Source organism: Misgurnus anguillicaudatus, chromosome 11 (genome assembly GCF_027580225.2).
Source record: "Misgurnus anguillicaudatus chromosome 11, ASM2758022v2, whole genome shotgun sequence".
NCBI classification, from domain to species: domain Eukaryota; kingdom Metazoa; phylum Chordata; class Actinopteri; order Cypriniformes; family Cobitidae; genus Misgurnus; species Misgurnus anguillicaudatus.
The window spans coordinates 8,693,402-8,709,463 of record NC_073347.2 but is presented as its reverse complement, the minus strand read 5'-3'; the positions used below and the strand labels follow the sequence as shown (position 1 = coordinate 8,709,463).

The 16,062-nt window shown below is 39.8% G+C and overlaps 1 protein-coding gene across 3 annotated transcripts in view; it reads right to left on the bottom strand.

The window, feature by feature from the left end:
* The window catches only part of LOC129415959 (synapse differentiation-inducing gene protein 1), a 47,539-nt gene that overhangs the window by 16,177 nt on the left and 15,300 nt on the right, over positions 1-16,062 (bottom strand). For all 3 annotated transcript variants that reach the window (XM_055170165.2, XM_055170166.2, XM_073872974.1), the window contains exon 3: positions 10,301-10,438. In XM_055170165.2, coding sequence (XP_055026140.2) covers positions 10,301-10,438 — 138 coding nt within the window. The remainder of the gene's footprint in view (positions 1-10,300; positions 10,439-16,062) is intronic.

Genomic DNA, 16,062 nt, shown 5'->3' with positions numbered 1-16,062 from the left:
GGAGCTGGAAAAGTGTGTACGCAATTTCGCACGCAAAGGTTGTGATCTATAAAAAAGATCCTAAAGATTGCTAAAGATCCACAGATTCCGCTAATCCACTTCGTGTTTTCCCGCCCACTCCGCAGCATCTCTATCGTGTGTACACTCTTTGCCTGGAGAGCGAACACGACAGTTTCTGAAGTTTGTTGCATTAACAGGTAGATTTATTACATAATATCAGTTGTTAAACCGCAGAATTACTCATTTGGAAGTTTGTTTATGTATTTCTTCCGGTAATGATTTGCTGTCGGTGTTCTAAAAGTGCTAACAACTTAGCAAGCAAACAACAACAAAATATCCACATTCTTAGTATTATCGCTTGTCTAATGGATTTAATATTCCCTATCAGATCTAAGTTAATATAAACTCTACATTTGCTGTTGTTGGCACACTTGTAGACAAAAAAATACAAAAAACACCAATGCCTTCACAAAATAAAGACAGAGAACGGAAAGGGAGGCTGCTTAAGTTCAACATTGCAAACATGGATTCAAAGCTCCATCAAGCCAGCAGGTAAATCATATTGAATATTTATTGTCACACTTTAATTCTTGTTATTATATTTCTTTATTAAAACCATACTAATAGTACCACCCCCGTAGTGCCCTTTTTGGTTTGGGCCACTGTCCCGTCTAGCATTTTCATTTTCTAAATGACTCAATACAAAGACGTTCTCAATAAAAAGAAACGTGAATGGTTTATAAATAATTTTGACATTAAGGTATAATTTTGTTAAGGTTTCATGCAAAGGAAGTTAAATTTAGGCTTTTCAACCTAAGGCCAGTGGGTTTGTACAGATGTAAATTTGTGTGTATAGTATGTACAGTATGAGTGCGACTTGTGAAATGTAGGTTTCACAGAGCTGTGTGTTTCAGTAGTTTTCTTGTTAATAAATTAGTTTGTTTAGTTAATTTTAACACAATTATCAGCACACGGTTTAGAAGGTTTAAAAAAATTAACTGGCCCTCACATCATGCCATTATTTACCATCCGGCCCTCAGCCTAAAATGAGTTTGACCATTTTGTGTTGTCATTTAGGCTACAGCACCAGTCTTAAAATGTAAGGGATACTGGAGCTTGTTTGGGTTGGTAGGAGTGCTCGTGGTGGGCGGCGGAAAATTTCCCTTATTTTCAAATCCAAAACTTGACAGGTATGACCTGTATACAATCGTAACTCCACCACACACCCCCCCCCCCCCCCGTTGACGAGTTATAACGTCAATTAAGAGAAAACATTTGCATGATAAACACGTGTTTCTGGATAATTTTTATGTTAATCTACAATACCGTAATTATCCACTAGATGGATTCATGAAATTATGAAAAAGCTGAAGCCGAAAGGTTATTTACTAATTTTAAACTCTATGTATGTTTTGATAATCATTCTGAATCTGATCTCTAACAAAATTCCTTCACAAAAATGCAATTATTTCAGCTTTTTCTTTTTTTAAAGAAAAAACCTATATCTAAGAGTTTATAAACAGAGGAAAAAAGATAGTCCCCGTTTTGTTTGTTTATTGTCTGTTCTTTCATTTGATATATTTGTATGTTTATGTATTTTTAGAAGAAAATCTTTCTGGAAGGCATTTTGTGAAACTTGTGTGAATATCAAAAAAAATGCTGGCGGGCAACTTTTAAAAAAAATGGCTGGCGAGAAATTAGTTAACTACAGACTGACTGCCAAACCTCCCTTATAGCAGTGATCCATGATCGCGGTCTACCTTATCTTTAGGAAACCAAAACATTCGTTTTTTTCAGCCACTAGTCAAACCATTAAACAAACAGAGACTGGAATGTTACGTTCTGTCCAAACGCCTAACTGCTACAACTAGGGTGACCAGACGTCCCGAAAAATTCGGGACAGTCCCGAAATCTAAGCTGCTGTCCCGAATCCCGAATCCTGCTCTAATTGTCCCGAAAATCATACTGAAGCTAAATCTTAATCCGAATCCCGCTTTAATTTCCCCGAAAATTATACTAAAGCAAAATCTTGAGTAGTAGTTGTCTGATAAAACATGAGCGAGGAGGTTAAGTCATCCTGTAGCCAGCCCCCGCCGGCTGCCCATTGGCTGCAGCATCTTGTTTTTATACTGTAGGCTCTCATTGTGCTTGGTGCAGTTAAAACCTCCGCGAAATATGCTGACGTTGTATTGTTTCTATTAATGTATCTTATTCATCTATATGCACAAAGACAATAGGACCTTTTTGTTTTATAGAGTTGATTTAGAGAGCGAAAGTTGCAGCAACCGCGAGGACAGTTGAAAGTGCAGGCAGTGACAGTCGCGTGAAGGAGTCAGATTGGTCGAGGGCAAGGCACTTTGTTCAAAAAAATACTTCTATACGTATTATATAAATTTATACGCATATGTACTTATGTTAATAAAAATAGGATTAGTTCAGTAACTTCAGTTTGAAATTCCTTATTTTTATTATAAAATAAAGAAAACTATTATTGTATGAACTATTATTGTATAAAGTATAAAATACTATACGTATTATATAAATTTATTTATATGCATATGTACTTATATTAATATGATTGATTCCGTTTGAAATTCATTATCTTTTATTATTAAATAAAATTAATAAATAAAACTATTATTGGATGACCCCCCCCCCCCGTCCCGAATTTCAGCCAATCTCATCTGGTCACCCTAGCTACAACGTACAATGAAACCGTCTATAGACGACTATATTTCTGTGCTGAGAATCTAATGCAATCACCTTTCAGAATAATACAGTTTGCAAAACTTTTTTTTTTAATTTTTAAACATTGGTAAAAATGTTGGAGTAATTAAGCATGATAAAACATTAAAATGTTATTGGTTGGAGTTCCGGTTAGTGACTGATGGCGTAAAGACGTGGCTCCGGGAGCTCCTGCAGAAACTCTATATAAAGACTATCAGGGTGTTTTCGACTGACGCGGTGTGTACAGATTTTGAAATCATAGTGCCTTCTTGATTGTATTAAATGCCGTTATGCCTCCAAAACCCAGAAATACGGACAGTCAGACAACATCGAGAGCGCGGCCTAACACAGGGGCTACATCCTCGCCCCAGTGTGATCCTGTCGGACCGCAGCCTCATGATGGAGATGGCGTTAGCATTGCTAACACCGTCACAGCTTTGAGTGTAGCCTCCGCAGATTTTAAAGCTGAACTTCTTGTTGCTCTCCGAGAAGAGATGGTAGGCATTTTCAAATCTGAACTACAAATGGCTATGACTGAAAACTTATCCCAAATAAAGTCAGAACTGCAAAGTGTGAAAACTGAGCTGACGGCTAACCTAGCCGCTACAAAATCGGACGTAGGTGAGCTAAAGGGGACTGTGATTGCGATGGAGGAATCGCTGTCAACCTGCACAGACGACGTGACATACCTTAAGAGTAAAGTGGAGAGCCTGTCTAATAAAGTTCTGGCTCTTGAGAATAAATGTGAAGATCTAGAAGGCAGATCTCGCCGTAATAACATCCGTATAATCGGGTTATCAGAGCAATATGGCACGGTTACCGCGGCATCTACCTCCGCTTTGCTTAAGGAAGCCCTTAACTTGGATAAAGCACCTCTTATTGATCGTGCTCATCGATCCTTAAACCCCAAGCCCAAACCCGGAGAGCGGCCACGTCCTATTATAGCACGTTTACATTATTACGCAGACTGTGTCGACATCCTTCAACGTGCCAGGACCCAACAGCGAATCAAAATTGGGGACTCTTCAATCTCCATCTTTCCGGATCACACCGCCCGGACGGCAAGAGCGCGCGCTGCCTTTAATGATGTCAGGAGGCAACTCAGGGCGCACTCACACTATCCAAACCAAACCGCGCTCGGGCGCGTTTGACCCCCAAAGCCTGGTTTGTTTGACAAGTGTGATCGCTCTGTTCCGCGCCCGGGCGCGGATTGGTTAATCGCGCCACGGCCGGGTTGCAGAGGTGGGCCGGAGTGCGGTTCACTTGGGCTCAGGCGCGGAAGGCTGTGGTATGAGCGCATTCGCGCCTGAGCGCGATTCAAAAGGTGAAGACGTCAGCTGCGCGACCACTCACCTTCATCTGCCTCTGTAAAAACCTTTTGATGCGCGCAGCGGGGTTACGTGAATGTCCGAGCTGCGCACGTGACAGATCAACTAAGCAATATGATGACATGTGAGAAGGCTGTCTGTAAACGCGCACCAAACGACTCCGAATAAAAAACACAGACTTATCATTACGGTGGGTTCCAGTGTTAAGAGAGCGCTTTACTTCCTGCTTTTTTCAAAACAATCGCATTTTAATGACGAAAGCGCGCCCGGACTCGGATTGATAAAAAGTACAGTGTGAGTGCGTGCACCTGGGGGAGTAGGGAGGGGTGACAATCGCGCTGGGGCATGGTTTGGTTTGGTTTGGATAATGTGAGTGCGCCCTCAGAGACATTCCAGGCATACGGTATGGTCTTATATATCCTGCCCTCCTCCGGATCACAACGAGTGGAGGGGCTACAAAGGATTTTACATCCCCTGGAGAGGCTGCTGTCTTTATTAAAACTCTTAAATAGTTATAACTGATTTTGAGAGTCACTTGCCGACAAAATGACTTTCATGTTACATATCTGTGTTATATAGATATTCAAAGTATATTTGACTTTGAGACATAAGTAAGAGTGGCACAACTACTTTATTATTGTGAAATACAGATATCTTTCTCGGGTTCACACGAGTCACACTGTTCTAGTTGAATGTACACCCTGTAACTTAAGTTACACATTTCATTATTGTTATGCAGGAGCTCCTGCTGTATTTGGAGAAGCATGAAGATGACTGTTAGGTCCAATACACGGAGTTTAGTTGTTTTGTTAATGACTCCTAATGGAGTTTGCACCGGTATCTTATCGTTTGAAGATGGGGTAATAGTAGGTGCGGGGGGAGGGGGGTCTGGGTTCATCTCTCATTTTCTGCCTTTTTTTTTTTTTTTTTTTTTTTTTGGGAGGTCGAATTGTGGTCGGTTGCAGTTTCAGTTGTGATATAAATTAAACATGACAAGTACAAAGGCTTCAAATACGAGATTTGTTAGTTGGAATATCAAAGGTTTGGGGAGTGCTGTCAAACGCTCAAAGGTGTTTTCTCATTTAAAGCGTTTAAAGCCTGATATTGTCTTTCTGCAGGAGACCCACATGCGAAATAATGACCAGACACGGCTGAGGTGTCCCTGGGTTGCGGAAGTATTCCATTCCAGCTTTAATTCTAAAGCCAGAGGGGTTGCCATTCTGATTAGTAAATCAGTTCCATTCACACAGACCAAAATAATTTCTGACAAGGACGGCAGGTATTTGATCATTTTAGGGACCATATACCAGGTTCCAGTGCTACTTGTCAATGTTTATGCGCCAAATTTTGATAATCCAAATTTTTTTAATAATCTGTTTAAGAAACTACCATCTTTAAATGATGTATTTTTGGTGTTCGGCGGGGACATGAATTGTGTTGTGAATTCTCAGCTAGACCGTTCTGCAGTCAGCGTGAGTCAGTCACAAATGGCTAGAACTCTAAGTAGTTTTATGTCCAATAATGGCTACGTTCTTCTATCTGAATTGGAACCCATTTCTAAGACGCTCCTGTGGGAATCTTTAAAGGCCTATTTACGGGGTCAGATTATTTCATATTCAGCTCATTTGAAGAAATTAAGAACGTCAACCATTCAAAAATTATCAGCTGATTTGAAATCTGTGGATCAACAGCTGGCCTCATCCACGTCTCCTGATTTATTAAGGCAGCGTGTGGTATTAAAAACAGAATTAGACTTGATCACAACTAATGATGCAGAGCGGCTACTTCTACACTCTCGGGCCAAATATTACGAGTATGGAGACAAGTCTGGTAAATTATTAGCTCATAGATTGCGTCGACAAGCAGCCTCACGTTTAATACCTCATGTTAGAGATGAGTCGGGGATGTTGGTGGAGGAACCTGATCTTATAAATTCAGTATTTTCATCCTTTTATAAATCTTTGTATACTTCTGAATCTCCTTCGGATTTGACTGATATGGATGCGTTTTTGCATGATATAGACTTTCCGGATATGAGCACAGATGCAATTGATCAGTTGGATTCTCCACTGACTACGCAAGAACTTACACTGGCACTACAAAATATGCAAAATAATAAGTCACCTGGGCCAGACGGGTTCCCGGTTGAATTTTTCAAGGCATTTCATAATCAACTTATCCCGCTATTACACGCTGTTTATGTAGAATCTTTGTCAAATGACTCTCTTCCTTCCACTTTGAGACAGGCCTCTATTAGCGTCCTTCTAAAAAAGGGCAAGGATCCCGAGCTTTGTACTTCTTATAGACCTATCTCTTTGATGAATGTCGATACAAAAATTCTTGCGAAAGCCCTGGCATGTCGTCTAGAGAAGGTGCTTCTGACAATTATATCTCAGGAGCAGACAGGCTTCATAAAAGGACGCCAGCTCTTCTACAATGTTCGTACTTTATTAAATATTATTTACTCGAAAGGAACTGCCGCCATTCCAGAAGTTGTAATCTCTGTTGACGCAGAAAAGGCGTTTGACAGAGTCGAATGGAGTTACTTGTTTGCAGTTTTGAAGAAATTTGGTTTCGGTAGTGTTTTTATATCATGGATACGACTTCTCTATACGTCACCTTGTGTCAGTATCATAACCAATAATATTCAATCTAGTTATTTTTCCTTAAATCGTGGCTGTAGACAAGGTTGTCCTCTGTCTCCCCTCCTCTTTGCTCTTGCCGTAGAACCTCTGTCCATTTATTTGAGATCTCTCCCCATTTTTAGCGGCATTACGCGCTCTCATGTTGAATTCAAACTTTCTTTATACGCTGATGATCTGCTTTTGTATATCACTAATCCTGTAGAGGCGTGCCCTGCTATCCTTTCTTTTTTTCACAGATTCGGTTTGTTCTCGGGATACAAGATCAATGTCTCGAAGAGCGAATGTTATCCGGTCAATGCCCTAGCAATGCAGCTCTCTCAGTCTGATATCCCCTTCAAACTGAGTCCTTCGGGATTTAAGTATTTGGGGGTTCATGTGGCCAGGTCCTACAAAACTCTTTATGATGTAAATTTTTCTCCCCTATTGACTGAGATTAAAGCCGACTTCCAAAGATGGGGTTCCCTCCCCCTGTCCCTGATCGGTAGAATTAACGTGGTTAAAATGAGTGTCCTCCCAAAATTCCTGTTTTTGTTCCAGTGCCTACCTATTTTTTTATCTAAAGGTTTTTTCAAAAACATTGATTCAGTTGTATCTCATTTTCTATGGAATGGTAAGACACCTAGAGTAAGGCTGAAAATACTTCAGAACTGCAAATTCAATGGTGGCCTCTCCTTACCAAATTTCAAATTGTATTACTGGGCTGCGAATATAACTAAAACTATATTTTGGCTAGAACTGGCTAACATACCTTGGTGTCAGTTGGAAATACAATCATCCCCTACGTCCTCTTTACTGGCAATATTGTCTGGCATGGCTTCAGTCAACCCCTCTGGCTTTACCAGCAACCCAGTGGTCATTTCCACATTAAAGATATGGTTTCAATTTAGGAAGCATTTTAAATTTCTTACTCCCACTATTTCAGGTCCACTGTTGAGGAATTATGCGTTCAAACCTGCATTAACTGATTCTATTTTCACTTTATGGCATGATAAGGGTCTGAAATGTTTTAAGGATTTTTATAAAGACGGGGTTTTCTGTTCTTTCACAAATCTTGCTAGTGAGTTCGACCTCCCACTTTCACATCTCTTTAGGTATTTCCAAATTAGGAACTGTGTAAAAACCTTATTTCCTAATTTTCCACAACTCCCTCCTGAACAGACATGGGACAGTCTTTTACGGTTGAACCCTTCACAAAGATCTTTAATCTCGAAAGTTTATGGTACTATTCAGTCCTACGATGATCATCTAGCCTCTAGGACAAAGGAGGCCTGGGAGAAAGAGTTGGGGTTGGACTTTGATGTTGACTGGTGGGACTCTGTTTTAAACGGCATTCACAAAGCCTCAATTTGTGCCCGCTTGACTTTAATACAATTTAAAGTAGTGTTCAGATGTCACTATTCTAAATCCAGACTATTTCAAATTTTTCCTAATACACTTGATGTTTGTGACAGATGCTCTGGCTCACCCTGTACTCTTGCACATATGTTTTTCTTTTGTCCAACTCTAAGAAATATCTGGCAAACTTATTTTGACACCATGTCTAAAGTGCTCCTCAAAACCATTAATATCTCTCCGCATGTAGCCATTTTTGGTACTCCTCAAGAATACCATCTCTTTTCATCTGTGCAATTAGAAATCCTGGCTTTCACTTCCTTAATAGTGAGACGCCATCTCCTCCTTAATTGGAAAGCAACAAATGCCCCATCCAGTACATTTTGGATGACTGATGTTATGTCCATTTTAAAATTGGAAAAAATAAGATATTCCAAAAAAGGTAATCTCGCCAAATTTTACAACAAGTGGCAACCATTTAGGCAATTTTTCCAAGCTAACTAGGCCTGACTCCCTCTCTCTCTTTTTTTTTTTTTTTTTCTCATTGTTATTATTAGTTTTATATATGTATATATTTTTACAATATTTATTTTATTTGTTTGCTTATTTATTTTTTATTTTTATTTTTTATTATTTTTTTTTGTGGGGGTTATGGGGGGGGAAAAAAGGAAAATGTTGTGTACAAATATGTTGGTTATTGTTATCCAAGTGTCTTTAATGTTTACTTTTTTGTTTTTTTGTGTGCAAACCAATAAATATATGAAACAGAAAATGTTATTGGTTAGCATGGGATAGGGGTGGGCGATAAACCGGTAGACATAATTAACCGGTAGAAATTTGTCAACCGGTAGAGATTTTGGACTATCGTTTCTATCGAGATGAAAATCTCTCACTGCTCCTGATTAAATCACTTTTTTACCTTAAATAAAAATATATATAAGCCTATACATACATGCATAATTATTTATTATCATTTTTATATCATTGACTGTTTATCATCAGAGAGCTTGCGTTTTGTTTGTTTTTATCTTCTTTCTATGCTTGTATATTTTTTTTGTGAGAATTATGAACATTTCTATGGTATTAAAGATTTAAACCTTATTAAAACTTAAACAACCTCTACCGTGATACATATCTTTATCATGATATAAAATTAATCCTATCGTGATAGAAGATTTTGGTCATATCGCCCACCCCTAGCATGGGATGTAGTGAAAATGTGTGAAAATAAAATGAGTTGTTCTGTACGCTTGCTGTTGCCAATAACCCCTTCATCTCTGAGCTGTAAGCAACCTCTCTCCTCTCAGGAGTATTGCAGTAAGATATAAATACATTTGACACTGCAGCACACTATAGGTACTTTTCTGAAATAATGTGGTAACTGAGGAAATCTCTTGTTTATGCCCTGCAGCCTGCACGAAACTAACAATGTAAACAGATACTGCATGTATAACATCTGGGGATCTGAAGTTACTCAGCTGTCTTTAATTAAAATCTGTTTTAGTGTTATACTGTAATAATACAAACTTTATTTAAAACACATCTAGTACACAAAGCATGTCACTTATAGTTTAAAAAAAGGTGGCTTGTCGATCAAACTTCACTTACCTATACTTTACTTATATGTAGGCTAGGTTACCCAGAAATGTTTCTGTACAACATCTTTAAAAAAATCAAACAGTTCAGAGTCTAAACTCTGTATTTATGTATTGCACCCCTCAAAGGCATAGTTCACCCAAAAATGCAAATTCTGTCATCATTTATTCATCCTCATGTTGTTCTAAACCTGTATGAGTTTATTTTTTTCTGATGAAATGATAAATGGAAGTATTATGGAAGTATTGTGATAATGATGAAGAAGATATTTTGATAAATGATGGTAAGCACACAGCTGAATGTAGCCATTGACTTCCATAGTAGGAAAAAACAAACACAATAACATTCAATGAGTACCATCAACTGTGTGCTTGCCATTATTTATCAAAATATATTCTTCATCATTTATCACAATACTTCCATAATATTTTTTTTCCTATGGAAGTCAATGGACACTATCAGCTGTGTGCTGCTTTCCATCATTTATCATATCATCAGAAAAAAATAAATTCATACAGGTTTAGTACAACATGAGGATGAGTAAATGATGACAGAATTTCAATTTTTGGGTGAACTATGCCTTTAACTGTGGTAAAATCACAGTAACGCACTCGTAACGGCTGATTGCTTTCACCATAGATTATTAAGGATTATTGGTTGAAAGATTCTCACCTCATGTGACAGGTAGAAAGCTGCAATGCCAAGGGGCCAGAAACAGCAAAGCATGGAGAAAACGCTGAGGCCCAGATGATCCCTCGGGGGCATCATGAGGAAATTGTCTTCACTTTCTGAATCACTCGAGTACTCACTCTGCAGAAAACAAAACAAACCCTCAATGAATCAAATAAAGTTGCTATATTACTCATCTGATAGAGCGTGACGCTAGCTACAGTAAGACAAGGCCATAAATTTGATTTCCAGTAAACAAACAAATCCAATATAGCAATCCTATGTTGTATGGTATGTTTGTGGCTTTTTACTTTGAATTTACACTTTACTCTGCCAGTGTTTAATACAGTACTGTGCAAAGGTCTTAGGCCACCATGCCAACATTAGATTGGTTGTTTTGCAATGGTATATTATTATATATAATTGATCTCAACAACCAGAAAATACAGGACATTTGAATGAAGTATAAAACTGATTCAAAATATAAGTATATCAAGTATCTCGTGTGACCTTCCCTTCCATTTGTGCAATAGCATGAACCTGCAGGATCTCTTAAAGCTAAATAAAATAAAATTAAACCCCAATTTCTAATTCTAATCCAAAGGCTTCAGGTCTCCTCAAAAAAGTTTAAGATGTGTTTTGTGCCAAGAAAAGTCAAGCTATAGCAATTTTTGCCAGAAGAATCCATTTTGTTCTGTGTTTTTTTTTTTACATATTTTATACTTATTCACTGTAGGATATTATTCTTTTCTGTTTGTATGTTAATAAAGAGAGCAAACAATAAATATGGATGGACATTAAAACTTCTGAAACAACAAAGCTGGTGTTGGCCTAAGACTTTTGCACAATAATTTCATTCAACTTAAAGGCTGTGTAAATGTATTACATACTACCACAATTGTTTTAATTTTAATACACAAACATACGGTTATTAATAAATTTAAATGTAATAGCATCCTTTGGACCAACAGCAGCCATGTTTCATATATTTAAAGTGTGTATACAGTGTGTATCTGTCCTGATATTTGTATATTTCCACGAAATAACATACAGAACAACAAACATCTTTCCAGTAATAAGAGGTGGAAAAAAATTTCACTGAACTTTCATTGAATATCTTGTTTCACTTAGAAATATACCATTTACAGCACTAAAATGGTTTGAGAATGCCATTTTATGTTAATAACTTTTTTACTAAGCTTAAAATACACATAGCCAATAAAAAAGAACTGTGTACTGACTATGTCCTAACAAAGTCTAGTACTGGTTGCAAATAGAGTGTATAAAGTTTTGACGTGTGCCCGTGCAGCTTACACCAATCAACACTGAGACAATTGCGTATTATATTATCTAGCAAGTTTATTTTCCTTATGTATATCATACAGCGGCAATAACTTGACTCATAATACATACCAAAAACAACAAAACCTATTGTTCCCTGTAGCAAGCTAAACACCAAAGCACAGTCGAAAATTGTTTGCTTCCCAAATTCGCAACACCTGTGTCTGGATTTCCTTGAGGTTAAATCACCCGGGCTGACCCGAGATCAGCTGAGCCACAAAGCTCATACCGCCCTCTAGTGGCACATGACAAAATCACATAATACAAATGAATACAAAATAGATATGGCTCATACACTCCAGCCCCTAATTGCGTCTGGCAGAGCAATTACACCAAAATCAAAAAGAGCCATAGATACCAATAATATAGCCTCCATGAAATAGGAACCAATTATTCTTTAGCTTCATTAAGCAAGCATATTTTAGTTATTGGTCGTTCAATGATATTTGTCTTCGTCTTCAAACGAACCACACGTACCAGACCTCTTTTGTCAGGGAAGGTTTCCAGGACTCTTCCTAGCATCCATGACCCACGTGGAGCTGTGGAGTCCACAATCATGACCAGGTCTCCAGGAACAAAACTCCTCTTCTCCTGGTTCCATTTTTGACGCTCCTGTAAAAGGGGCAAGTACTCACGGATCCACCTCTTCCAAAAGAGATCAGAAATGTATTGGGTTTGTTTCCACCTTCTCCTTGCGTAAACATCCCTTTTATCGAATAGTCCTGGTGGAAGAACTGGTTTTCCTTTAAGGAGTAGCAGATGGTTTGGTGTCAATGCCTCGAGATCATTGGGATCCTCTGACAGTCTTGTAATGGGGCGATCGTTAAGCATAGCTTCAGCCTCACAGAGCACGGTATGGAACCCTTCGTCATCCAAGGTTTGCTGACGGAGCACAGAACACAAGATCTTCCTGATCATCTGTATCATGCGCTCCCATGCGCCACCGTGGTGTGACCCAGCTGGAGGGTTAAAATCCCACTTAATTCCCCTTTTGGCAAGGCTCTTTCAATACGGTCATGATTCAAAGAGGTTAAGGCTTCTCGCAACTCCCTTTCTGCACCCACAAAGTTGGTGCCATTGTCAGATCTCAAATGTGTGACTTGTCTTCTCCGACAGATGAACCTTCGCAACACATTGATGCATGAATCCGTATCAAGAGAATATGCCACTTCCAGGTGCACAGCCCTGCTTGTCATACAAGTGAATACTACTCCATACCATTTCACGATGCTACGCCCTCTTTTTACGTCAACTGGCCCAAAGTAATCCACGCCAACGTTAGTAAATGGTGGAAGATCAGGAACCACTCTCTCTTCTGGTAGGTCTGCCATTTTTTGCTCACCAGCTTTTCTACCAAGGAGCTTACAAATGAGGCATTTTGATATGATCTTCCTTACTGCAGTAGGTCCACTTGTGATCCAGTATTTTCTCCTTGTAGCAGAAAGAACATGATTTCTACCACCATGTCCAAGCTGTAAGTGGACATGACGAAGAATGAGATCGGAGATATGTTGGTCCTTTGATAAGATGAGAGGGTGCTTAATGTCCTCAGGGATTGCTGCCCTTTTAAGCCGACCCCCAACTCGTAGAAGTCCTCCATCCAAAACCGGATCCAATTTGAGGAGGCAGCTACTTCTTGGCACTTGTGACTTGCCAGAGGTTAGTGCAGCAAATTCAACGGGGAATCTCTCTTTCTGGCAAAAAGCAATTATGGAGGTCTCAGCCTTTAGGAGATCTTCCAACGCCACCTTCTGATTCCCAAGTGATGTTGAGAAAGCTTGCATCTCCTTTTGCACATCCAACCTTGCTGCTCCACTGGTGTTTGCACGCTCCAACTCTTTTCTTTTTTCTTTCAGTTTAAACAGGGTTTCTTTCAACTTAATGAGCCACGCAACTGCAATTTTCAATCTTTGCCAATCAGAGAAATGGGTCATCAGTTGCGATGTGGCATTGATGTCAACAAGTGTCGCATTGACCGTCAGACTTTTCTTTATTTCTGGGTCGTCGGCAGTGACACTTGTATCCACAGGAAATGTTGGCCACATTTCTTCAGGTTCCTGTAGGAATTTTGGGCCTTCTATCCATCTTTGCTTCATAAGATCTTCGGCCTTCAATCCACGTGAAGCATCGTCAGCAGGGTTCAGGGATGTGGGAACGTATCTCCACTGTTCAATTTCGGAGTTAACCCTGATGGTGGTTACCCTGTTTGCTACAAAAGTTTGAAATCTTCTGTCCTCATTCTTTATGTACTTAAGAACTGATGTGCTGTCAGTCCAAAAGCAAGTCTTTTTTAATGGAAGCTGGAGCTCTGATTGAAGCATCTTGTCTACTCGTACTGCAACAACGGCAGCAGTGAGCTCTAAACGGGGAATGGTGACAGTCTTCAAGGGAGCCACTCGGGCTTTGCCAAATAAGAAAGTAACATGAACCCTCTCTTCCATGTTCTGCATCCTCAGGTAAGTAGCCGTACCATAGCCATTCTCGCTCGCGTCAGCGAAATGATGCAATTGAGCACTGACAGTCCTCCCAAATCCTGCAGGTTTCACACATCTGTGGGTCTTGAAATATGCCACCTTCTCAAGATCTGTCAGCCATTTTTTCCACTTCTGCTGGAAAGTTGGAGGTATTGGATCATCCCAATCACATTTTGTCCTACACAACTCCTGCAACAGCAGCTTGGCCGGGAGTACTATAGGTGCCAGGAACCCCAATGGATCGTAGACTGAACTGATAATGGATAACATGCCTCGCTTGGTTGCTGGCTTCTCTTTGACTTTCAGCTTGAATTTGAAAGTGTCCGTCTCTATACACCACTGTAAACCTAAAGCTCTGTCCAATGGCAGCTTATCCCTGTCCAGATCAAGCTCATGCAGGTTCTTAGACTTGAGATCCTCTGGAAGACCCTGTAGCACTTCTCGACTGTTACTTATCCATTGAGTGAGGGTAAACCCTCCTTTACTGCAAATGGTTATAAGGTTCTTAACCATATTGACTGCCTCCTCTTCAGAGGGCAGACTCTTCAGTAGGTCATCCATATAGAAGTTTCGGTTGACCGTTTCAATCACTTCCGTTGGAAAGTTGGCCTGGTTGTCTTCAGCAGTTTTTCTAAGAGCAAGACAGGCGACACTGGGTGAGGAAACCGCTCCGAATAAATGGACAGTCATGCGATGGTCTACAAGACCTGTTTCCAGGTTACCTTGAGGCCACCATAAGAATCTTAAGTAGTCCCTGTGTTTCTCTGCCACCTTAACCTGGTGGAACATAGCCTTTATGTCTGCCATTATGGCCACTTGTTCCTGTCTGAACCTCATAAGAACTCCAACTAACGAGCTGGTGAGGTTGGGTCCTTGCAGAAGCTGACTGTTGAGTGAGACCCCTTTGTACTCTGCTCCACAGTCAAACACCACTCGTAGCTTTCCTTTACGTGGATGGTACACACCGTGGTGCGGGATATACCACACCTTCCCTGTTGGTGCTTCCAACTGATGCTGCGACACTTCTTCAGCATAGCCATTTCTAATGACATCAGCAAGAAAATTATTGTACTCTTCATGAAAGCTTGCATTTTTCTGAAGTCTCCTTTTCAAACCACGAACACGTTGCATAGCAACACAAAGATTGTTCGGCATAGAAACATCTTTCTCTTTGAAAGGCATTTGGAATGTATAATGCCCGTTTTTAAGCTGAGCAGAGCTTTCCATTATTTCTACAAACTTCTTTTCTTCCCTTGACATTTCTTCCTGTTCTGCAGAAGCTTGCTCATTGAAGTCGTAGTTGTATTGGCTGGTTAACAGTTCTTCAATTCTGTCAATGGCAATTCTGTTGGCATAAACTAAAGGGTGGTCACTTCCACAGTCACTACTTCCCTGTAATGGACCATTTATTACCCATCCCAGTAGGGTTCTGATTGCGTAGGGTCCTTCACCTTCATGACTGTTAATCACCTCCCAAGGCTCCATCAACTTGGATGCGTTTGTGCCAATTAGTATGTCAACATCAGCATTTATATGGGGAATCTTTACATCATTTAAATAAGGCCATTTTCTCAGCTCCCTTTCGCTGATTATATTGGCTGTAGAGACAGGCATCTCTTTCTGGGTACACACTTTTGAAAGTGGATAGAAGGACTCACCAGAAACTCCTGAAATTTCCAGACCGTCAACAACGGAGCTTTCTACTGCGTTATTATGGCCTAAGGTGCGGATATGAATCTTGCATTTGCATCCTTCCATGTTCAATTTATCAATGAGCTTCCTGGTGCAGAAAGTTCCTGTGCTCCCTGGGTCCAGAAAAGCATACGTTTCAATAACCTTGTTTCCCTTTAAGCACTTCACTTTAACAGGTAAAATGGGAAGAATTCCATTGCAGTGGCCAGCCCCTATATGACAACAAGCAGAGGATGTTACACAGCTGTTAGAAGTATT